This window comes from Sceloporus undulatus, chromosome 3 (genome assembly GCF_019175285.1).
Source record: "Sceloporus undulatus isolate JIND9_A2432 ecotype Alabama chromosome 3, SceUnd_v1.1, whole genome shotgun sequence".
Taxonomy (NCBI): Eukaryota; Metazoa; Chordata; class Lepidosauria; order Squamata; family Phrynosomatidae; genus Sceloporus; species Sceloporus undulatus.
Genome location: NC_056524.1, coordinates 184,261,715 through 184,288,313, shown reverse-complemented (window position 1 = coordinate 184,288,313; position 26,599 = coordinate 184,261,715). Strand labels below are relative to the sequence as shown.

The 26,599-nt window shown below is 38.5% G+C and overlaps 1 protein-coding gene across 5 annotated transcripts in view; it reads left to right on the top strand.

Annotated features, from left to right (window-relative positions):
* Window positions 1-26,599, top strand: part of INPP5A (inositol polyphosphate-5-phosphatase A) — a 318,955-nt gene that overhangs the window by 269,098 nt on the left and 23,258 nt on the right. For all 5 annotated transcript variants that reach the window (XM_042456965.1, XM_042456963.1, XM_042456966.1 and 2 more), the window contains exon 12: window positions 14,381-14,454. In XM_042456965.1, coding sequence (XP_042312899.1) covers window positions 14,381-14,454 — 74 coding nt within the window. The remainder of the gene's footprint in view (window positions 1-14,380; window positions 14,455-26,599) is intronic.

The window sequence follows — 26,599 nt, the reverse complement described above, 5'->3', positions numbered from 1 at the left end:
ACAGTTCCCTGCCCTAAGGCTTACAATCTAAAAAAGACAGGACACAGAAGGGGAAGGGGATGAAGGCCAACAGTTCTTCTCTACCTCTGAGGCCTGGATCAGGGGAGATGGACTGGAGGAAGGACATAGCAATACAGGAAATGATTCAATAAAACAGGCAACAAAGGAACATCAAATAGCAAGCGACAATTATGCAATGGCTGGGAACGCTTCTCTGAACTGGATGGTCTTCAACTCTGTTTTGAAGCTGGTTAAAGAAGTGATGGCCCTTGCTCGTGGGGGAAGAAGGTTCCAGGAGTGAGGGGCAGCAAGTGAAAAGGGGCGAATTCAAGAAGGGGCAGAGGAAATCCTGGGCTGAGACAGCAGACCTTGACTACCAGAACGGAGGGCCCGAGTGGAAAGGTGAGGAGAAAGAAGGTCTGATAAGTAAGGAGGGGCCAGCCCATGGAGGGCTTTAAACGTCAACAGTAGGAGCTTATACTGAATGCGGAAAGGGAGGGGGAGCCAGTGAAGGGATGCCAACACAGGAGAGATGTGGTCAGAGCGGTTGGGTGGATGTGATAATGCGTGCAGCTGAATGCTGGACAGAGATTAAAAGACAGAGGTGAGAAAGAGGAAGCCCAGCCAGGAGGACATTACACCAGTGTTTCTCAAACTCTGGTCCTCCAGATCTTTGGGACTTCACCTTCTAGAATTTTTAAACATTGGTCATGCTGGCTGTGTCTTCTGAGAGTCGATGTCCCAAAAAATGTGGAGAACAAAAAATTGAAAACCACTGGGTTATGCCAACTAGTGAAATACCAGAAGTAGGTTTTCTTTATGGATTTCATTCCAAAGAGTTAACTGGAATGGATGCACTTTCCAGAAAAGTGCAGGATTGTATTTTTGTAGTCTTTATGTGTAAAACAGGGGTGGATATCTGGAAGATCTGTCCATTTTCCCAAAACTAGAAATGCCCAAAAGATAATTTCCAGTTTCATAAAAGTGCTATTTGCCACCTAAGCAAGTTATGTTGTGGGGCGCACAAATAGCAGTTAAATTAGGGTGGGCCACTGCATCAAGGGACCAATTTTCACCCTCACAAGTGAATGTGTTGCTGAATTTTCAGCTGATAAGAGGGGATCTAGTAACGGTAGGAATACAATTTTATGGCCCTTCTGGAGAAATTATTTTTAAAATCTTAATAGTAGACAAAGCTACTGAAGGCCAAATCAGATGTAATGTTATTCACATATATAATGCTGACATGCCTGGATTTTTTTTTCTATTTAAAAAATAATAATCATTGTAGTTCAAGCCAGATAAGGAGTATTATGTGTGATAGGAGAGCTTTAAAAATTTTAATATTAGTGTTAATGTTATACCTATTTTAATCACAGTCCAAATTGCCAAATTGTAAATGCAAATAATTTTTATTCTACTATCTAGTACTTTCTCTACGTGGGGAGTGACCCATTTCATCCTCTCTGGCCATCTGAAAGGATGCATTCTTGGCTTGTGCTGTACATTACATTCCCTTGTTTTAAAACGTGGCTCATTTCTTATCTCAATAAGAATAGTAAGATTAAGCTCGCTTTCAGATGATGGTACAAAATCTACCTTCCAGGTTTTTTGGCTTCAGCTGGCAGCTATATCTGGAATACTAAGTGAACTGCTTTGTGATCATATGAGAGATTCAGCTTCTAATCTGTGCCCATCTTTCTCAATAGTAGTTGTGTTTGCATTTGCTGGATTCTGCTCTGTCTTCTGATTTATTTGAAACATGTATGGTTCACATTCCTTTATTGTCTAGATTCAGCCATAATTATGAATATGATTCACGATCATGGGAGAAAATATTATGGATAAACACAGAAGAAGATGGAATCATAAAGATGAGGAGACAGAAGCCTATCCTAGACCTTTTGGTTGGGTTGTTGTGAGGTTACAGAATGCTCTGCATAAAACGTTCACATAGGAGCAGTTGCAAAGGCAGAGTTGAAAGGGAATAAGGAAAAACAAGGATTTCTTTTGAAGAAATTCATGATTCCCAGTGGCAGCTTGAGGTGTGGACATATGTTGCAAGCTGAATTCAAAACAAACTTTTGTGCATTTCTTTAAAGATTTCAACTAATCACAGACAAAAGATTGGTAGTACCTAATGCAGTAGTAGCATCTTTCAAGAAAGAGATATTTGCTGGAACATATGTTATCAATTTAGCTTCTTTCAAAGGAACTCTTTTAGTTGCCTTTAATTAGGAATTATTGTTCACGACAAATATAAAATAAAAATGTTCTGCCGTGTGGTGCAAATTACTTCAGTTTATACAACTTGGATTCTCGTATATTGTACCATTCTACAATAATTTGAAATAATTTTGTATTTTTTTTTAGAAGCTAAAAGTTTTTCAAAATAGATTTAAAAATCTGTCTTGATAGAAGTGAAGTATTTTTAAAGCAGTTAGCTAAAATCTAGTTAAAATCACGAGCATCACGAGCATCTCCTTCAAGCTCAAGAAAAAATTGGTTAGAGAGGAGATAAGAGAGCAGTTTCTAATCAGCAAAAGCCTTTTTATGAAGCTTTACTAAGCAAGTGTGTGAATGGGTGCACATGAAGGTTAAGGAACTGGCATCACTGAAAATGTATTAATCAACAGACAAGATATAGCACAATGCACTCTTTCCAATGGCCTTGGCTCTGACCCTTTTAAAGATAATGGGAATACTGTCCACTAAGAACTAGATTAGGACGATCAAATGCATTTCATCAGGGTTTGACTTGAACCCTGATCCCAGAGGTGAAAAGGCAGAGGTTTATCCACTAAGCCATCCAGCCCCCGTCTAGATAAAATCTTGAATATGATATATAAGGGGTAAATTAGGATAAGGGGAAAGAACTGATGGCTCAGCACCATGCTTGCCTAGGATTTGGGGAGTAGGGGTGAATATAGAGAATATCAAAACTGTTGATGTACTCATCTGCTTAAATTGTAGCTGTGCTGTGAGGAGACTCCCAGATAATAAGAAGTCAGAGCTCAGAAACCAGTATTTTGTTTAGCATATATGGCAAGGAGTATTTTAGAGTATAATGCTATGGTGTCTTCAGTTGTAGACTTATAAGTTCAGAGACAGCATACATGAATGGGTTTGTAGACTATTTGCCAACCTGGATAAATCAAACATGATACTGAAAAAAAAATGCTATAGAGAAAGCAGTTGAAGTTGTCCAGATAGCTCAGCTGGTTAGAGCACCAGACGAATTTAGGTTTTGCCTTAAAAGTCACAGATTTTAAAATCATGATCATCAGCATCATTGCAAGAGCAGCAGTAATAACAATAACAAAAGTGCCCAGACTTCTAAAGCATTAAGTAAAAAGAGCAGAACTCAGAGCATAATCCTGTCAAATCAGTGTGATCCTCTATTGGATGAAAAACTATAGGAGTACGGATTATGCAGCCTTCCAGATGTTGCTGAACAGCTGTTCCCAACAACTTGAGCCAGCATAGCCAGTGGTCAGGAAGGCTCAGAGTTTCTGTTCAACAATATCTGAAGGACCATCTGGTTCCCATGCCTGCTGTGTGGAATCCTTAGGTGTAAATATAGATGAGAAGAAGATAATGGTTTTTCCTTAAATAAACAAAGATAGGCAACATGAGTGGGTTTAGGAGGCAGTTTTGCACCTCTGTGACCCACCATATCCCCCCCCCCTAAATACAGCAGCACTAAAAACCATGTAAATTCATAGTGGAAATACACAGAAGACATTTCAGGACTCAGAACTACTGGCCAAAACAAGACCGTGCATATGGTACCACCTGGAGTATAATAGATGTTTTAGGGTTGCGGTTTTGTTTTAGAAAGGAACAATTTAGCTGTGAGGGCACAGGTGATGCAAATATAGGTGACTGCTTGGGTCTCCTAGATCACATATTGCCCTCTCCTTCATAAAAAGAATGATTAATCTGGGATCTACTCCTGCTCCAGTTCAGGTTTACAAACTCTAATTCTGACAAGTTCAGATTTGATTAATTTCTTCTGTTCCTATAGTCTTTATTTTAGTACAATCCATTTAACTTCAGTTTAGAAAGTAGCCATAGGCTTACCTGAACTCTGCAGTTATATCTCAAAAGTCTACAAGAGGTTTACATACGAAGATAGAAATGAGGAAGAATGGAATTTGATGAGGAAAGAGGTGCTTAATGTGAGGACAAAGACAGGGACACAAGGGGTCTAGGGGCTGCAAACAACCAGGGAGCCCTGGTGGTGCAGTGGTTAATTGCCGGTATTGCAGCCATAAAGTTGTGAGTTCGGTTCCAGCCAGGGGCTCCAGGTTCGACTCAGCCTGGCATCCTTCTGAGATCCCTAAAATGAGTACCCAGCTTGTTGGGGGCAATTGGCTTATACATTGTAAATCACTTAGAGACTGCTTAGTTCAGTATGAAGCAGTATTGAAATGTAGCTGCTATTGCTATTGCTGGGATTAGGGCAGTTCTTAGGCTTTCTTATGTAAGGCACCAGCAATTATTGTTCTCCAGTGTGCTGGGGACTGGCACTGAATTTATTCCCATTAAGTACAATTGTTTCTTTCTTTCCTGGAAATTTGCCACAGACCAGTACCTGTCCAAGAACCACAACTATGAGTAGAAAAGGAAACAGTGGGGTCTAGTTAAATTATTGAAGATTCAGGACCAATAAAAGACATGCTTCTTCACACAGCACTACAGCATAGTAGTCGTAGTAGTAATAGCAACAGTAAAAATAATAAAACAACAAGTATTACTGTTATTTTATTTCATTCATTTATATCTCATCTTTCCCCCAAAACCAGGTCTCAGGGTAGCTCACAAAAATTTAAACAAATACAGATAAAAGCACATACAAAAATGTAAGTAAAACATAAAATGTTTTTGTTAAATGCAGTTTATTTATAGAATTAAAATTATTTAAAGCAAATTCATTAAAACAGAGAAAAATGAAACTAAATAGAGCACCATTGTAATAAAACTCCTTCTGGTCATTTCCTAAAAGCAATAGAAAAATTTTCACTTATCAGTGGAAGGACAGCAAGGAATGTACTCTTCTAGGAGCCTAGGGAAGCCACCTAGGAAGAGCTACTAAGAAGTTCCTCATCTGTGCTCCCACAAAACATGGATGAAGCAGAACTATTAAAAAGGGCCGCCCCCAAACAAGGAGGTTTTGAGACCAGGCAGGCTCATATAGAAAATTATGCCCTTTGACTAGCCTGGATCCAAGTGGTATAGGGCTTTGAAGGTCATAATCAGCACTTTGAATTGGGTTGAGAAATAAGCCATCTGACAGTAGTACTCCCAGTAAGATGCCCCAATCTGGCTGCAGCTCTCTTGGCCAACTGAAGTTTCTGTGCACTTTTTAAAAGCAGCCTCACTCCAGCAATCCAAATGGAATATAACTTAAGACATTTTTCACTATGGTTAGATCAGACATTTCCTGGCATGGGTGCAGCTGGCACACTGTCTTTAAATGTGCAAATGCATTCCTGGTCACCAAAGTGACCTGTGCCTCAAGGCTCAGGGCTGAATATAGGAGTATATCCAAACTGCAAACCCTGTGTCTTCTGGAGAACTTTAACACACACACATACACACACACACACACCAAGTAAAGTCTGGATATTTGTTTCCTGATCTGCCTTTTAACTGACCAGAAACACTTCCGTCTTGTCTGGATTAAGATTGGATTTGATAACCCTCATTCAATTCATTACTGACAATAGGCACCAGTTTAGAACCAAATGACCTTCCTAGGAGTTAGGTGGAAAGGACAAATAGAGTTGCATGTCATCAATATTCTGGTGACACCAGACCCAAAACTCTGACCAACATCTCCCAGAAATTTTATGCTTCTGTGAATTAGCTTGAGGGTGTCTTGGCCAATGAATCTTAATAGGAATTTCACAGCACCACCTTCCTGGTTGTTCCCAATATAAAATGCCCTCTAAGACCCATCTTGGTGAGTCAATCTGGAAGGGTTCCATGATTTATAACACTGAAAGCCATTGGCAAGTTCAACAAAAGCAACAGGGATGGTTTGCAGCAAAAGTGATCAAAGTTCCCTCCAGATCTTGTTCCCTCCAGGGTGACCTAAGTTATCTATTTTGATCCATTTCAAGTTTAACCAAAACTGAAATGGATCTAGTATTCATCTTATCCAGTAACTCTTGGAGCTGAGAGGTTCCAGTACTTTGCCCAAAATGGAATACTGTCCTCTAGTATACTGAGATCTAGAAAAGGCTTTATTGGTAGAGGCCTTGTAGCTGCCTTCTTCAGACATGTTGAGACACTGCCTTGCAGAAAAGAGGCACTGACCAGTACCTTTACCTATTGGGCTAGTCCCCCTCTGACTTGTTTCATGAGCCAGGTAGGGCAAGGATCTGGCACACATGTTATGGTTGTCACTACATGTTATGAAGAAAATACCATACCTAAAGGATCAGAAGAAATGTTTGTCTCAATACAAATTGCTGGAAAGCATGATCAAGAACTGTTACATTCTTGTCCTGCTTCTAGATTTGACATCTTTGGACATCTAGTTGGCTGCTGTGGGAAATAGGTTGCTGGAGAGATAGTGCTTTTGGTCTCATTTAGTATGACTCCTAAGAAGAAAGCCAAGCAAATTGGATGAGTGGAAGATAAGCATGCAGCTAAAGGGAACCCATCTTCCCTTGATTTTAGGTCAAATTTTCACCCCAAAAAAAGATTTTGAAATTGGGGAGCTCTGTAAGTTTGGGGTTGCCTGAGGGGTTTTAGGGCACAAAAAAGGCACATGCCATTGAGAGGCCATACTTTCCCCGACTTGTGCTGGCCAAATGGCCGTAATAAAGTTATTATTATTTCCCCAACTCTGTACTGAGAGAGTGATTTTGAGTTCCAGGATTCAAGAGGTCCTTTATTCAAAACGCAATACACAGATTTTTATACAGTACATGGTTTCAAGCACCCACAGTTTGAAAATGTTCAAAAAAGTATAAATTTCATATATTTCAACCTTGATTTTCCATTTTTTTATAAGGGATACCATTTTACTATGTCATTATATTTAATGGAACTTGGGCATCCACGGATTTTGTTATCCACAGGGGATCTTGGAACCAAACCCCAGCATATAACAAGGGTCCACTGTATATATTACCAGGCAAGAGGAACCAGCAAAGAACAGAATGTAAATGCATAAGCCCAGTGTAAATATAAATTGTCAGTCTCACCATAAGCAGAGAAAATGGGGAGGAAATAATGTCTGAACAGTCCCCACATTCATCATTTATATCACAACAAGAATGTCTTTTTCCTGCTACTCTGGGTAACAGAAAAGGAGAGGTGCATACCTTGTTAGATCTTTTATTTAAGGGTTTTAATTTTATCAGTTAATTTACAGCAATAGTGAAATAATGGCTGCTGGATATTTGCCCTGTTGTTGTTTTCTTCCCAATCCACAGAAATGCGTTTTTTTCTTCTAATACCTGTAAGTAATACAGGAGTGACAAACAAGGAACTCTTTGGCCTGTGTTCCATTATTTTAATTCTCTGAGGCTACTTTTTGAAGATCCTCTCTTGTCATTGTTAAGGTTCTCCCCCCCCCCCCCCCCCCATCCTGAAACTTCATTTTCCTTCCACAGCTGTGAATTCTCTGGTGGTCGCTGCAGATAGATTTGATAAATGCTGCTAATATCACCTCCTGATCTAACAATGCTCTGACTTTGGTCTGTAGGTCTTGATGAGTAATTGCTGTTGTTCTACTCCAATGACTGAATTAAGTTGCCCTGTTATAAAGGGTTCATACTTCTGTGATTTTAGCCAAGGCAGCTTATACTAGTGTCCCTATGGACAATGATTCTTCTTTTTTCTTCCCCCCCTCCCCGGAATATCTATTTTGCTTTGAGCCTAAGCAAGCAATATTTACACATCTTATTTAATTGTTCAGACCAAGTTCATTCTTCAGCCATTTGAAATGTCAAATTGTTCATTTTAAATGCAAATGTAATCATCTTGTACATTTATATTCGAGGCAAATACTCTAGTAGACCCATAGCTTGTCCTTGATTTAAAATAATGCAAAGACTTCTAAGCAACCTGCTTTCCATTCCCGAAACAGCCATAACCTGTTGAAAGTGTCCAGTGATGGAGGAGAAAATGGCCAATCTATCTGCTTTGTGCCAGAAGACACGATACAGTCTAGACCAGTGATTCTGAAAATCTATTATGTAAAGAATTAACTGGTCCACTTTTTCTTTGCATTAACTTGATAAGTACATGTAGTTTTTAGAAAACCAGTATCAAGTTATTGTAATTATGACACTTCTTATCTTGGTAGGTTTGATTAGTGTTTTCATTGCTGCACCAAACAGTAAATACATTTATGTTCTACTTAGCATTTTCTTGGTTTTTAGAACTGATAGCTGGGCTGATAGTTGTCTGATTATTTCTGAGGTGTTTGTTCTATATTGTTTACTGTTTGCTATTCTGTTCATCCAATGCACCATGTTGATGGCCTTATGTTTCACAAGCAGCTTATAAATAAATCCATATCACTAAGTTTCAGCTGTACCTCCTCAATCTACCCAAGTCCCATATTGTGATTATTACATTTTAAAAGTTTTTCAAGAATAGTTTTATAATGAGTAAATCAAATAGAACAATATATTGATTTTCATTTGAAAGCCCTTCACTATTTCTGAAATGGAAATATTACATGCTCCATTGCTCAATGATCTGTAATACAGCAATTCATATTGTTGTGCTCAAAATAGCTGTTTGTGGCAAGATAAAGCACCTCTTTTCCTGTTGCAAGGAAACACGGGGCTAGGTTTTTATAAAGTTTGACAGTATCTATACATTAATACCAGGTGCTGTCACTTGTTAAATTGATTATCTTTCTTCAAGGCCCAGATCTCAGTATAATAGGAGTTCTGCTGGATCAGCCTAAGGCAGTAATGGCAAATCCTTTAGAGACTGAGTGCCCAAACTCAAAGGCGTTCCTGCAGCGGGTGTTACCCAATGCCAGGAGGCAGGGTTTCCAGGGGAAGGACTTCTGCCTTCTGGAGGTGAGACTTACCTGGAGACAGCTGAAGGCCCTGGAGGGTGCAAGAAGAAGAGGAACAGGCACACACCTGTCCCTCCTCTTCCCCACACTCCCAGGCCTTTAGCTGTCTCCGGAGAGACAGCTAAAGGCCAGGGAGGGTGGGGGAAGAGTAGGAACAGGTGTGTGCCTGTTCCTACTCTTCCCCTGCCCTCCCTTTCCACATGCCCTCAAAAATGACTTTGTGTGCCAGAGAGGGTACGTGTGTCATAGGTTCACCATCACAGGCCTAAGGCCCATCTAATCCAGAATCCTGCTTCCAGCAGTGGCTACATGAAATGTTTTTTTTCCCCAAGCAATATTTTGTTATTCAAAGACAACCTTCCTCCAACCTTTTGTCCTTCACGTGTATCAGATGGGATCTTCACTGCAATATATCTGGAAGGCAGCACTTTGGGAAAGATTGTTAACAGTTGTTGGAGGTAACTTAAAACTATCTTGGCTGATAGCCATCCATAGACCTATAGTCCATGAACTGGTCTAAATCAGGCTGGGAACTTTTGTTCCATGTTCTGAGTACCATCTAATTGGATATTGGACTAGGGGCCCATGCAGTTCCTTCCATTTTATCATTCTACGATTACACAATGGGCCATTGGTATCCACTTGGATTTGTCTCCAAGATTCCTATAAATACCAAATCTTTGGATACTGAGGCCCAATTGTATGCAATGGTGTAGTAAAATGATGTCTCTTATATCAAATGGCAAAATCAAGGTTTGGTTTTGGGGTTTATTTTTATTTTTAAAAATATTTTCAAGCTGTGGATGTCTGAATCCGTGGATGCAGAATACATGTATACAGAGGGCTAACTGTCACTACAGTCCCCTACCATTGTCTATGCTGGTTGAACTCCTGGTAGCGAAAACATATGGACAGCCAAAAGTTTTTCATCCCCAGTCTTTTTTCAAATCATAAGTCAGTTGCCAACTCTGGGGAACTGAATTCTATAAGAGATTAATTCTTATAGAGCCCTATAGAGTAGTTAAATGTCTGTACTGCAGCCACTCACTCACAAACCATAAGGTTGATATCCGCAGCCAGATGATTGTGGCCAAAAACTGGAAACTTTCACTGACTCCCCGTATAGAAGATTGGAGGAACAAATTGTTTGAAATGAAAAAACAAGGTAGACTAACAGCTTTATTAAATAAAAAAGATATGTCAAAATGGGGAAAAGATTGGGAAGATGTGATAGGTTATTTAGCGAATGTTTAGCATTGTTTGATTGTATAAATATGGGCACTATTTGACAGTGAGTCAATGAATATATGTTTTTCCCCTTTTTTAGCTTCTTATGAAGGCTTATATAAATAAGACAAGGTATTGAAATTGATATATGACAATTATAATAATTGAGTTATAAAAAAAACCATAAGGTTGCAAGTTCAATCCCAGCCAAGGGGGCTCAAACTCGACTTAGCTTTGCATCCTCCCAAGGTCACTAAAATGAGTACCCAGCTTGTTAGGGGCATTTAGCTTACACTTGTAAACCGCTTAGGGAGTGCTTACGTGCACTGATAAGCGGTATAGAAATGTACTTGCTATTGCTATTCTTATGCCATGATTCTGCTTATGAACCTGTGCTATGGACTCTGTCAGAAATACTTTTGATGTCCAAGTGTATAATGTCTTTAACAATTTTTTCTTTATGTATGCTTTCCATCAATCTAAATAAGCATTAGGCAAGTGGGCCTGTACTTCCATGGTTCTTCTTGGATCTGTTTGTTTTGGTGTATGTTACGTTATGTTATGTTACATTGTGAAATCTATGTTGAATTGGCTGCCATTCTCAGATAAGGAGGCTGATTTTAATGACAATTTATAGGCTGCTTAGGGCCCGAACAGTCAGGCCAAAATAAATCTGCTTCAGATCACTTTGGAGGTATGCTGTTTAAATGCTGCATGTGTCCTAAGAGACCAGAAGCGGCGCTAAAGCTACGCTCCAGTCCTAAGGACTGGAACACAGTTTTGGCACAGCTTCTTGCCTCTTAAGATGTGTGTATCATTTAAACAGCATACACTGGTACCCCGGGATATGAATGCGCCGCGTTACGAAATTTCCGGGTTACGAAAAAAATCCATTAAAAAAAACTGTTCCGGGTTACGAAGGTTATTTCGGGTTACGGAAAAAAATTTGGTGCTTTTCGGCGCTTTTTCACACCAAATCGCGGCTTTCGCTATTAGCGCCTATGGGGCTTCGGCTTGCGAATGCTTTTCGGGTTACGAATGGCGCCGCGGAACGAATTAAATTCGTAACCCGGGGGAGCCCTGTACCTCCAAAGTGACCCGAAGTGGCTTTATTTTGGCCTGTCGGTTTAGGCCCTTAGTTTCATCAGCAGTTTCATATTGTCCTTTCTTAAGAACTCTCTTATGTCAACCAGACCCAATGGTTGATTAATTTTTGATTTGTTAATTAGCATAAGAGTGGATTCCCCATTGGCTATTGCTCCTCCATACTAAATCAAGAACACCACTCCAGAATTGCATGAAGCGAAGCTGCCCCAGAAAAGAAGGTTATAACTCTGAAGCAGAGTGGACTCATTATAACAAGCTGTTTCAGGCCACCCATTCAAGTTACCCCTGTAGCGTGTTCTCTGAAGAGTTTCCCCCCTTCTCTTCTTCTTTGTTAAAGATAGATTCCCACCTGAGCAAGTGCTTGAACTACTAAAAATAGTGAGAGTAATTAGTGTAACCTTGTATATGGTGCCCTTCCAGCAGCTGGCATTTAGGTTTTGTAAGTGATCTTTTTTGCAACAGTGGCTATAAAGATGAGAGTGCTCCTTGAAAACTTGGGAGGTTCCGGCAGCTGCCAGCACAATTGTGTTCCTGTTATCTGTCATCTGTGTCACAACAATATCAATAGTTTATCTGAAGTACACAACACATAACTAAACAAGCAACCACCCACAGTACATAAACATGTCAGAAATGTCTGTGGCTGTTACTGGGGAAATAGGTGCAAGCTAAGTGTCTTAGTGATTTTAACCCAATAAACTTTGGCCCTTCTGTCAGATCCTGAATATCTTCATGACCAAGGCACATATCCAGAAACTGTGTGCACACATTGTAGATATTTTGAATTCATCCATGAAGACAATGCATCTATTTAACTTCACCCAGCCTTTGGAATTTTCAATGAGTATTTTTTTACCATTGTGTTCTGTGAAGCATTGTTTGTTTAATCTGTCTTTTGCATTCTTATATTTTCCAAGCAATCCTCATTTCTCCAAATGTCTTTTTATCTTGCTGTTCAGATATTATTTTTTAATAATATTAATTAATTCTGCAGTGCAATTGTTGCCCAAGCCTAACATTTATGGGAGGAAAAGGCATAAAGATTATTATAGTGCCAGCAAAGAGTCTTTCAAGCTTAGAGTGAGACCCAATTTAGGGGGAATGAAGAAATCCAGCCTTGATTCTGAAATTTATGGTCTGTGACAAACAAGTAGAACTTGAAAGAGTGCCTTTTGTTGGACATCAGTTCACAGAATCTAGCATCCAGAATGTCTGCTGACCATACTGGCTGGAGGATTCTGGGAGCTGTAGTCCAAAAAGAAACTTTCTCAAACTCTGCCAATAAGAGTTGCATTCAGCCACAGCTTCTTCAGTGACCCAGTGCTAGGACCTCAAGTCTCTGCCTGGTGAATGACTGTCTTATTGTTTTTGTTTGGGTAGATGCCTTGCTTCAGAATTTTTTTCTTTGGAAAACCACAGTTCTATTTCATCTGGCAAAAGTTATGCACAAAAAAAGGGGGCTGTTAAAACACTTGCAGAGGCATCTTCATACATGGACAGAAATGGGCTTGGGTGGCGGGTAGTCCTGCAAACAGAGATGGGCGGATGGAAATGGGTGGGCCAGAGGGAGGGAGCTAATCAGTTGTGCAGGTGGTTCAGGTATCTGTTTTTCACATAGATAATTAATGTATACAAGCCGCTGCTAATTGCACATTTCAGGAATGATTTATGACAGAGCGGAGACGAAAGAAGAACACAATCTAATTTCTTTCGGAACCTCTGCCATTCATACAATGGTATCAGCACAGCTGTGAGTTGGAACATGATTAATGAACAGGGAAGTAAACACACAGGCATTAGGAGGACTGCCTTTTTTGATGGCATGGCTGTCAAAACCGAAAGTGGCATTTCTGATGACGGACCAATTGCACTACGGGTTCATTTTCACGTCAGACTCAGCACCTATGGTGGTTCTGGAATAAAGCATTTGACATCCAGCAGGGTGGTTTAGGGCTTGCAATATAAGCTACCAGCATTAACTTTTATGAGAAGGTGCTCAGGAGCACAAGGTTAGGCTATACACTTTATTTTCTTTATGGCAGTCTATAGGGGTTTTTTCATGCATTCAGAGCTACTTCATATCCCCCTCCCCCCAGTGTCCTATCTATATTGCAACCTGGGTACAGTAGGAAAAGGAGAAAGATGTTCTTTAATGCGGGCAGCCTTAAATAACTGAAAAGGGGTATCGCTTGCTTTTGTGATCAGGTTTTTTTTTTCTTTTTGAAGGGCTGCAGCCATGTTACTCTGTTGCAGCAAAAATATTTTTTTAAAGTCTATGCGTGCATCTGGTGAAGTTGGGCAGGAGGCCAGGAGAGCTTAAACCCAATAAACTTGTTAGTATTTAAGTGCCACAAGACTCTTCATTGTTTTTAATGAAATGAAGAAGTCTATTTTTTGTTTGTAAATTTAAAATGGCTGTTCAGTTTCTGGCTTATAAGTGTTTTATTGTACGTTCTTGCCAGTGTAAATAAAGTAGAGGCTAGTATTTTGACCAGAGTATGTTTTGTAGATAAATTAGCATTTTAACTTAATACAGATAAATTAATTTAACACTTGATCAGTTTTCCCTCAGAAAAAAATAACCAGTGCCTTTTGTTAAAAAATGAACACGTCTTTAAGAAGAAAAGTCCAACATGATAGCAGTGAGAAGGAGCACATTTCAGGCCGTACCTACAACACTCACAGCTCTGTTTTTTTAATGTCCATCACTTTTTAATGAATATTTTAATGGTATTTTAGGTCAAGCTTCATATTTCTTCTTAATTTGTTTTGATTTTAGATTTGCGTACTATGTTTCTGTAAAAAAAATTACTCAGTGTATAACAAAATAATAATGGCATCATTAAGCATAACATTAACAAAGTCTTGAGAAGTACTGTAGCATATTTATTGTAACTTACAATGTGCTCAACAATTACTGTTTTTGGATAAAAACACAAGCTGTATTTATTTTAATGCTGGCATGTGCATGTGTGTTTTCCTCTCTTTCAGCTTTTGGAATTTGACAAAGAGCTGTCAGTCTTTAAAGACAAATTATATGAACTGGACATTTCATTTCCTCCCAGGTAAGATATGTATACAAGTGGCTTGTTTAATTAACATCTTGGTTCTAAACATACAGGAAAATCTAGTTAATGAAACTTAGAATGTCAGTCATTGTAATGCAGCTAGTGTAGGGAACTTGAAAATAAGTGTTTCCATTCTTAGGGTTTTAAGTATTTCTGGATTGATGCTAGAATGTATTATAACATATTTATTTTGGTATAGTTAATATTCTTATATTCCCTTTCTAACTAAAAATAAGCATGACTGAGCTGAAAGGGACTTGCTTCTGAATATAATTACACTCTGTAACTCATAGCATTCTTCTTTCTCTAACGTACTTACTAGAATTTACTGGATTACGATGTATTGTCTACCTGTTGCTTTGAATTATGTATGAATTCTAGTTTTGTTCAACAACTGTATAGGAATTACTGGGAGGTAGGGGAGTGTGTCTCTGAAATAACCTTTGTACTTTATTAAAAATTTTGTTTAGAAAGCACTTTACACCAATGCCAAATCAGTTTTAAGGAGCAAAGCAGTAACCAAATAAACATCAAAAGTTATATGTATTGCAGAGACATAGCTGTGTTAGTTTGGAATACCAGTCTACAGAGGGATCTTGTAGCATTTTTGAGACTAACTGTGAAAAATGTTGTAACATAAGCTTTCATACTTGGTCTACTTCCTCAGATGAATGGAGTGAACTGTTGCCTTATATCCATTATAATATACTTTATGTCCAGTCTTGAAGACTGAGCAATCACAGCAAGTATAAAGAGAGACTTTCCATTGGTAGCACCCCAGTTGTGAAATTACTTTTGCTCTTTCCAGAGAGGCTTACCTGGCATCTGCATTTTGCACATTGTGCAATAAAACCTAATTAAAACTACAGTGGGCCTTTGGTCTCCTCAGGGGTTTGGTTCCAAGATCCTGTGTGAATACCAAAATTCATGGATGGTCAAGTCCCATTATCAAAATGGCAAACTCAAAGTTTACTTTTTTGGAAATATCTATATCTAGATAGATAGATATTTAAATATTTTCAAGCTGTAGATTGTTGAATCCGTGCATACAGAGAGGGCCAGCTGTAGTATATCAATACAAGTCTTCAGTAGAGTGACGGAGGGCACATAACAACAACAACAATAGTAACAGTGAAGGGAGAGGCCTAAATATCCTAAATACCTTAAACGCACCAGATCCTGTTTGATCTTGAGTTACACTGATGCTGCTGATGGATTTGATATTCAATTGCCTGTATTTTACTTACTGCCCTCGGACCCTGGTCCCCACATGGCAAGAAGGGTAGTGGCCTCTGCCTTAATTGATATTCCTTTAGAGTAGACCATCTTAACTGACAACAGTAGTATCATCTCCTGTATGATTTTTAACATCTGTGTCTGATGAAGAAAGCAGGGCAATTTTAAAAACTTACATGATATGTTCTGTGCATTTTGTTGTTATATGGTAACCCTAAGGTTACCTGAGGGTTTTTCTTGACATGATTTATTCAGAGTAGGTTTACCATTGCTTCCCTCTGAGACTGAGATAGTGTGACTTGCATTTTAGTTGGCCCAATAAATGTATTACTGTTTTATGGATTTTTTTATTTTATTTTTATATTTCCTCGATTTGAAGAGCTTTTAAGGTTAACCGTAAAGAGTAATTAGTTATTATTATCTTTGCAAGGCCAAAAAGAGTAAATGGTTGCATAGTTTTTAAAAGGTAACTCTTTTAATTTTCCAGTTTTCAAAAGTAACTAAAATATATACTTTCAGTTACATTTTAAAAATCTGAACGCTCTAGACCTAAGACTACATTAAAATGTATGGGATGGAATTCTTAAGGAAAATATCCAATGGATTAATTTTAAAGTGGCATGACATTATTCCCAAATGAACTCCCCACCACAATGTCTAAAAATAATTCACAGAGATATTATTGAAATTTGGGGGAAGGGAGTATTTCAGATGTTCTTCTAAACCAAAGGCTTGTTCAACCCCAGAAGAACCAATTGTTCAAAGAGTTTGTTGTTAAGTAAAAAATTCAAAGGGTTGGTTTAAAGAATCCTAGGTAAGTGGAGTTTTTTTAATCCTCTGCATTTTACCCAAAAGTAAATCCTTCCACAGAAAAAGCTAATCATCAAAGTATTCCCAAAATAACCTTTCTAAGTTTAATATATGAAATGGAAAGCACAATACTGTATAAAAATTGAGTTTAGGCATATCTAGTTAGAACTAAAAAGGAGTGGCTTACTCAGGAATAAACACAGGATGCAAATTCTGAGAGCATCCACTGATTATGTGAGACAAAAAGTGAGAAGTCCAGTATATAGGTTAATCATTTAAAACACTGAATCAAATAATTTAGAACTTTTTTAAAAAGGCGAAATAGCTGGGTGTGATAAGAGTTTGTAAGGAGAATTTATTTGAATTGCTTTTTCTGTCACTGCAAGAAAATATAAATTATTATTATTATTGTAGATATTTTAAGTTCTTTAAGGAGGAAAACAGATGGGCAGGAAAGTGTGGTTTGAAGCTGCCCCTTCCAAAGATGGATTGGGGCCATAGCAACCACACACCGTGGCCCCAATGTGCCTTGAAGCTGGCCAAAAAAGAACAGCAAAGGTCCACACCTTTTTCAACCAGCAAAAAGCCATTCCCCCCCTCCTTACTGGGGCTTGAAGCCAGCTTTTAGCCACTCTGGTGGCGTGTGGCGTATAAACAATGCACCGCCAGAGCATCTTGAAGCTGCCCACATGTGGTCACCTGGGTGGCTTCAAGCCAGCTTCTAGGCGTCATTGGGACATGTGGTGTCTAAACACTGTGCTCCAAAGAAGCCCAGAAGCAGGCTTTTTTCATCCATCTGTTCAGGCGCTACAGTATGTTTGGACATAATGCTGTATTTGGATATAATTAAAGATTTCTGATTTAAAATTGACAGTAAAATTATGAAAAACAGCCATATTGAACCCTTAACCTGAAGGTCAATTTGAGTCTAAAATTTCACATGCCTGAAACTCATGTATGCCTCCTACTCTTTCTACCAGTGGAATTGCAAGGAAGAATTCAGAAGCTCCTGCATCTGTTTTTGCTGGACGTCACTTTGTGTCTCTTCTGAACCTGGACAATCTGAGATTAATTGTAATGATGGTTTATTGAAACAAGCCTGTTTCTAACTGTGTTTCATAAAGCTAACTTGTTTAAAATTGATCATAGTTTATGGTTTGGACAACAGATGAAACTGAAATTAGCCCAAAACAGACCTGGAAGTTTCTAATCTCTGTTTTGTGGGCATGCCAAAAAAGGTGTAAAAAGAGAATACACCAGCTCAAGTCTCAATGTAGCTTGTTCTTCTAACACTAAAGAGTGGCTTAAGCATTGCACCTAAACACACCCTGCATAGCACAGTTAAGCAAGAGATAAATTACAGAAATAGGTTTTTATTCACGTTACATTTTTCTCCATGCTTTCACTGTACAGCTTGTCTTAGGGATGTCACAGAGATTTGAAATCTATATGTTCCATGCTCTTAACTCTGATCCTGGTAACTGACCAAACAATATTTTCACCATTTTGCCATGTGTAATACACACTGGATTTCTCTGTACTTGTTGCATCCCATGGGCTACTGTTTGTTGTTGTCATCATCAAGTGATTTGCTGTGTCTCTTCAGGCCTGTAATTTTTTTTTTTTTTGAAAGGCCAGGAAGTCAATGGTTGTTTAAATTATTGTTATTTAATTATTAAATTGATGTTTAAATTATCTTGTCTTCACTTTGTTTCTTAGGCTAAATTAAGTTGCTGTTAATTTCACCGCATGATTTTGTGTTTATTTAAAGAAAGAGATTATTTAAAGAAAGAGAGAAGCAGTCCTTCTGTAGTTTTTACATGAAGTTTAGCTGAACCATTTTTCATTTCTCCCTCTTAGATGTTTATGGCTATATGCCACTTTTGATCCCAGCCAGCATAGATGCACTGTAACTCCTACTGATTCAGTGGGTATAGTCTAGTTGAAACTAACAGTGGGATTTTGGCCCATGGTTTAACTATTATGGTAGTTGCTCTGCAGATTAGATCTGCTTCACCACCTGAGAACCCGAAACGAATGGCTGAAAGTCAGAATAATAGAAGATTCTCAGTCTCTCCATTCAGAAGAACTAGTGTTTGAATGTCCTTGTAGCTTGAAAAGCACTCTGAAAAAAGTTGCATTTTTCCTGCCTGGTGTGTAGGTTTAAAGAATGTGATACAAGCTGTAAATTCATATCACTTACCCTCAAGAAGTCATCAGTCAGGTCAAGCATGACAACTTTGAACACTGCACACCCTTGTGATGAATTTGGCTTTCCCATGTTAGTGGTGGTCCTGGAGCCGGGGAGGCATGACACTGCTGTGATGAAGTGCCAGTGCTTTGACAAGAAAACTCAAGATGACTTGTTTAGGTACAGTAGGCAGTAAAGAGGCTGGGACTTGAATTTAAAGAGATGATGGCATGCACCTAGACTTTTGGCAAGGTGTGAAAGAGAGAAGGAAACATGTATTTTCTGGTATGATTCCTGAAATGACATTTGGAATTTTAAGATTTTTTTGATTTTCAGAAACTCACGGGCTGAAAGAAGGGGGTTAAACTACACAGTACATTAAACTGGAGATTATGGAGTTCAAAATCTTGTTTTCTCCCTCTCTAGAAGGCCCTGAACTAGATCATGAGCAGCACCCTCCCACTCCCATCTGCAGCAATTGGTTTTGTTTCAGAAATCCTCCCTCCATATACAGGGACTGAGAAAATGCTTTTTTTAAAAAAAAAGTCTGTCAGGACCAATGGAAGAGGATGTTTTAAAAGATAATGAAAAACCTTTGCATCTAACCCATTAGATTTCACTGTGATACTGATAAAACTTACTGTAAGATGTTAAAAGTACAGTACAGCAAAAACTTCTATGACCGACTGTGGTTTTAAGAAAGAGAAGCAATAAAATTAATGGTACCTTTATATGCTGAAGATTAGATTGATTGTGGTATATTTTGGGCATGAACTGTGTAAAATGTTGAAATATTATAAACAATGCACGGCAAAAATTGCCTTTGCAGGCCTTTGGGACAAGATGGTTTATGATGTTTTATAAATAAACTTAAAGGAAACAATGATTTTCCTAGACACATCATAACCAACATCATAGCAGGTAGGGCAAATGGAGAGAGTGTGTGTGTCTGTAATTATCAAAGGGCCCAGTGTAGAAGGGACCAGTTGAGAGTCATGAAGAGGGATCAGAAAGAGTGCATAGTTTGCTTCTTACTGAATGTTGGATTTAAATACTAGGGTAGATTTTAAGATTTCACATTTTAAGAATTAGATAATATGGTTTGCAGGAATTAAAACAAAATTCTGTAATTTGGCAAAAAAACAGAAAAATTGTTCAGTAGTTTTACACTGCTGTTTTCAGAAATATTTTGTATATACTGTATACACATACACACGGACACATGTTATCTGCCTTTGAGTTGACCAACTCATAGCGACCCCATGAATGAGACACCTCCAAGAACCTCTGTCCCCAACCACTCTGTTCAGGTCCTGCAGGCTCAGAGCCATGGTTTCCTTGACAGAGCCTGTTAAACAAAATATATATCACAAACTACTACTATAACTATAGTTTTTTGCGGGCTTTTCAGCCTATGTAGCCATGTTCTGGAAGAGTTTGTTCCTGACATTTCTCCAGCATCAGATACTGGAGAAACCCCAGGAATAAACTCTTCCAGAACATGGCCACATAGCCTGAAAAAAAACAACACATAAAATGCCAGCCATGAAAGCCTTTGACTTCACATACTACTATAACTGCTAAACAAATGAAATAATAAATCTTACAGGGGGTTCTACTACATCAGCTGTTCTTAACCTGTGGCGCGTGGATCCCTGGAGGGCAATGACGTTTTCATAGGGGGCCTGCAAAGGCTTGAAGAAATGTTATCAGATGGAAGGCTGAAAAGCCCATGAGTGGGTCGGGGGAGAGAGAGAAAAGAAAAAGGAAGAAAAGAAAATGGAAGGTGTGGGGAGAAGAGACCTGGCAGTGCCTTTCATTTCACTCCACATCTCATATGCACCCCTAGCAAGCAAAGTCCCAATTTCTCACACCAATTAACACTACTTACTACACACAGCAATGAAAATAACATCAGAGAGATATTTGGTGGCCAAAAGGTACAGCAGGAGAGGTAGGGTACAAGATTTAGTCAGCTTAGTTTGAGAGGGGGGGGATTTAAGTCCTTCACCACACATGCTTCATTTTTAATAAAGTTGTATGCACTTCAGATTTTAAATCTTGAGTTAAGTCTTGGTGGTCCATGGCAACAAAGGACATTCAAAGGTAGTAAAGAAAACATTAAGAGCAACTGTACTAGATCAAATTAACATTTCTTTTAAAAGTCACTTTTCTTTGCATGTTGATTGTGAACTATAAAAATCTGCAGTGGAATGAATGCAGTTTGACAAGCCACAGCAGAGAATTAAAATAGTCACACCTTTGGGCTACTTTAGACTATGAAGACATACCAGGTCCGTTGAAATCAGTGGATCTTTAAAGTATTTAATATTGACTGGATTGTGTATGGTGTTTTTGGCACATTACAGATCCCAAAGCTTCTGCATTATTATTTTTTTTGCAAGTTTTTAAGGTTTCATATATTGCTGCTTCATTTTTTTAAAAAAAGAGGATTGCTTTACTTGTAGGAACTTTGGCTCTCAGGAAAAATGTAGTTTGTTTGTTTGTTTGTTTGTTTGTTTTAATGATCATTTCTTATACTTTGGAATATAGCAGTTTGGGAATCCTGTGTAATTTGTAGTTGTCTTGTCAACAGTTCTTATGGCAGTAATTCATGGTCATTAATATGTAATCAAGTAATTAAATTAACACACGGAGTGAGACCTAAGCTAGTGGTCATTAGCATCTACTTTTGTAACAGGAAAATCATCAAAATGATTTCTCAGCTTTCTAAAACAGCACTTCCACACAGAAAATGTTTAATTATTTCTTCTTTAGTGGAAAAAATATACAGCTGTTTAACATAAAGTTTGGTTTTAAACTCAGTAACTTCTCAGTGATACAATAAATTTTGAATGGATAGTTAAAGAATTGTCTCACTCAGTTCCACTGCAAGCTAATTTGAACCTTGGATTTTATCCACTTTGAACCTTGATTCCACCTAAAGATTGAAATCTAAGTTTAGGAACATTTTCATAAATGGCACTGTGGATATGATTTAGTCTGAAATGCCAGTGCACTTGAAGCCCTAAATAAAGCAGAACAAAGACATTTTCTAAATGAAAGGTGCAGCAGAGCCTTTGTTAAATCAAATGTATATTCTAATCAGTGTTGGCACTTAATAAAAATATATATGTTTTAACATAGATGGGAAATTCAACTTTCAGAGTCATTTTGAATGTATTTTCGGAAGCTGTGGTAGCTATGCTTGTTTGCAAAACAAGAGTCCCCAAAGCATTCATCTTTTATTTCTCCACCTACATTCATGCCAAATGAGCTTGTCATCTTTCTGACAAGCTCTTCCTTTCTGACAGATGGTATCTCCCTGTATGATCCTGTGTGGGTCCTGAGTTTGTAAAGAAGGGTCTTTCTCTCAGTCTTACCATCTTCACAGCATGGCTGGTGCGTGTTGTTAGTAGCTGCTCTTAGGCTCTGAAACTCCCTTCTCAGGAAAGCCAGAATGTCTCCCTCCTTGATGGTAGAATTCAAAGACATAACTGTGTTAGTCTGGAAAATCAGTATGCAAAGGGATCTTGTATCACCTTTGAGATTAATGGAAAAAAAGAAAATGGTAGCATGAACTGTCATAGAATTGAGCCTACTTCCTCAGATGACTGTCCTTGCTGTCCTTCAATCAGCAAGCAAATACTTCTTTATTCTTAAAGATTTTTAGAAGAGGTTTTTTCAATAAGAGGATTGGGGTTTTAATAAAATGCTGTATTGTTTTAATTTTTCTGTTTTTAACTGCTTTTTATTATTAAATGTATAATGCAAATTGTGTTAATATTGTCAATAGTTTAATTCTGTTTAGTGTTGATTTTTGTATGTTTCAGCTGTATTGTATTAATCTTAATTTGTAAGATGCCTTGAGTTCCGATGTCAGAAAAAAAGTGAGGGTAGATACAAAGTTAATAATCTTCCTTCTCTTTCTCCTCCTCCTCCTTCTCTGTCTTCCAGAATTTTCTATTGCTATGATGCATACTATTTCTTATTTGTCATGGACTTCCCTTTTTCTGGGATGCAGGGGACAAAAATTGGATTGCCTCTTTTAAAAATGTCTAGGAACAAAAGTTCACCTTTTGTAATACAGCATCTTCTTAAAAGCCCATCACTTGACTGTTCAATATAAAAAAATACCCATTTTTGAAGACCAGAGGTGGACACCTGGCCACATTTGGGGGGCATTTTTGGCAGCCTGTGTGTCCCCAGCTACTCCCACAGGCAGAAAATTGGCCCCCAGACTTAGAACTGTTACCATCTTTATTCTTTAACAAAGAAACAATAGCAGTAAGTCAAACAGAATGATCCTTCTAATTCTATGTCTATTACCTAGGCCAATAGTTTCCATACCTCAGGGAACCTTTTCTGAATAAAGTTGTCTGTCAAGGGGTTGCTCCACAGAAGATACCCGATCATATTATTGGACACAGGGCTTAAATAGAGCACAGGCAAGGTTTGATGGCATTATAGGTACCCCATATGAACTGAGGATGAACCATAACACATATGTGGTGGCTACTACTTTACACTGGAAACATGCTATATTACTGCTTAATGGAAACATGTGCATGTTTGTGAGAGCCCCTTTTGACAAACAAACCAGGTAATCTTCAACTGTAACTTCTAATTTTATCAAAATCAGGAAACTGTTATTAACAGCTTCAGAAAAGATCAGAATGGCGGGTTATAGACCGCCGCTTTGAGGCGGTCTGCCGCCGCTGCCGCTTGCTCCGTGCGGGAGCTGCAGCAGCTACACTGCGCGGCTCCCACGCGGAGCAAAAAAGGAGCTCCAAAATGGAGCTCCTTCTTGCTGCGCCTCCATGATGTCGCGAGGCGCCGCTGGCGCATTCGTGACGTCATAGGCGCCGCGACACGTTCGGACGCTATGCGTCCGATACGTAAAGATTCCGCCGGCCGTGTGGAACAGCCAGCGCCATATTGTACGGACAGAGTCCGTATTAGACCCAGGGGCGTCTAGAAGAGACGCCCCTTTTTTAAAATGGGACGTCCTGCGGACGTCCCAAGTGCCAGTATGTAACCGGCCATAATATTAAACCAACTTCAAATCATGGCATCTTTCAAAGCTATTAACCATAATTTCCTGGTTTGGGCTACTACAGTTAGCTGAACATTTCCTGATTTGTTTGCCAGTTTACACAATGAGAGAAGCAAAGGGACTATGTACATGGTCAAAATATTCATGTATATCTTAGTTTATTATGTGATGATGTGGTTGTCCAAACTCTCCCACTATCAGGATATCTCTTCCATTAAAAGTTGGCACTGACATAGATAGTGGTTGGGAAGTTCACAAACTATGTCCTCTCTCCTCCACTTTTGTATCCCTGCCAACACAACGGTTGGCACAGGCCTCTTGACTCACCAAGCTTGTCTCGCACCTTCAAAATTGTCCCTCTGGCAGTCCACTGTTATTTTTCAGGATTTTTTTATATCACTGTTTTCAATGTAGTTTAATTTTACCCATACTTACATTTTGTACTGTGCAAACCATGACAGACTGACTCTTAATTTCTGAGTGCTGTAGGTTCTGTCAGTTGCCTGACGCCCTGATGTTAAGCAAATAGCAAGCTCAGTGTGATCTGGAAATAGGTCTTTGGTAGACTGTAATCACTATGGAAAGGTGGTAGGTGTGAAAAACAAAATAAGGACATTGTGGTTAGCCATGATACAGGTGGGCAATTGTTAACTTTATCACCACTCTCCATTAATTATTATAATTATTCTTGTAGCTGTTGTATGGCTGAGATAGGAGCTGACTTACCAGGGGTTCACACCCACTTACAAGGTTTGCTTTCAGATAAGTGTGCATGCACAGTAATCTCTTGTATTAATCATTCTCTTAAAGTGACCTGTTCTTGTTTGTCATTGCATTAGGCTGTCATGTAGTTTACTGCCTGGACATATGTTCATGTCTTAGATATCTCCTCTTCTCTTTGTGAATTTCCCACCTCTCCTTCAGCAGCCCCCCCCCTGCTGACAGTATCTTTGATTTAACACCTCTGAGCAAGAATGACAGGTCAAATCTTATGCACCGTAGGATGTTTTTTAATCTGTGGTCCCTTTCACAATACACAATTATAGCAGTTTGATACCACTTTAACTGACATGACTCCATCTTATGGAATCCTAAAACAAATCTCAGGGTTCCATAAGATGGAGGCATAGTAGTTTAGAAAAGAGTGTTTAGAATTCTCTTCCAGAGAGCTCTAATGCCTCCCCAAACTTCAAATCCCAGGACTCTACTGGTTGAAGCTATGGCATTTTAAGTGTTATCAAAGCACTATAATTGTGCAGAATGAAATGAGCCTGGATTTCTCACATTTATAGTAACATATTCTTCCAGAATGTGCTTAATCTGTACCCCTTCCGTATGTTCCTATCCTTGGGTTTTCTCCTATGACCTGTATACTCAAAACTGTTTTGGCCTTATTTGATCTCACAGTAATACATGCCTTCTTTCCTCTGTGCTATACTGATCCATTGAAAGAAAAGTCATTCAGAAACATAGTGATCCTTCCTTGAAGATGAAAAATCTATGCATCCATTATCTCTTCTAGAAGCCCAGAAATGCTGTTTTTGTGTCTTCACTATTACAGTTATTCCTTCTTTTCTCCTCAGTTATCAGATTTTTCTCACTTTTCCAGATTATTCTGATTGATTTGGCCAGCATGTTACCATATCCATAGCTCAGACTCTTCTTTCTCTTATTATGATGCTCGGTGCCATTTACAATAAGATTTATCCCTATCAGAGCTTTGGAAAATTACTTTCCAGATTACAACTCCCAGAATTCAGCTTGGTCACTGAAACTATGGGAGCTGTAGTCTAAAAGAGTAACTTTCCCAAGCTCTGCCTCTACCATACAGAGACTTCCCTTGCTAGGATTGTGTGTCTAGTCATGGTTCAGGATTTGCAAGAACTTCCTTTGTGTTAACCAGCTCTAGACATTAAAGTGGAGTGATTAAAAGTGAACATGATAAATTGACCAGAGCATGGTTAAATTAACATGTACACTGACTGCCTCTATTCCATTTTACTAGAGTACTAGATCAGTAAGATGCCTTATTTTAATATAAGATGTATAAGAATATTAAATTTGCTGTAGTAGTGTGCCTAGAAGTAACAAATGCTTCAGTAACTTCACTTCATTGAATCAAACATCTTGAGAACACAGAGTTAAGAGTTTGGAATGTTTTGCTGAAAAAGTACAAATTGAACTCATCAGAGCACAGTGTATGAAGTTATCATTCATTTTACTTACATTTGATGGAGAACAGCATTATGCACAGTCTGTTTTGTACTATTGAAATACTTATACCAATTTCTGTAATTCCTATTTCAGCTGGCTAAAATTACTGCAATCGCTGTTTATTGCTCTAAATATTATATTCATTACAACTAAATATATTGTAATATGTTTAGAGAAAGCCATTATTGGTGTGAAAATTGAGTTTGATGCTATCAAGTGATTTTTGAGATAGCAATATATAAGCTTTACACTCAATAATGGTTAAATGCCTATACTGCAGCCATAAGGTTGCGAGTTCAAGACCAGCAAAAGGGCTCAAACTTGACTCAGGCTTGCATCCTTCCAAAGTCGCTAAAATGAGTACCCAGACTGTTGTGGGCAAATTAGCTTACAGTTTTAAACCGCTTATACACTGCTTAGGCGGTATGAAGCGGTATATAAATGAAGCTTGTTTGTTTTAAAAGCCCATTTTACTCACCAAAAATTGGATAGGGACAAATGACCTGTTACTTTGCAATGAAAGTAATCTGTTATTTACTCTTGGCCTAAATGGAAATGTTTGGTTGCATCCATGTAATGGAAATTGCTAATGCATAAAAGTCTAATTGTGAGATATTATTGTAATGTAATGAAAA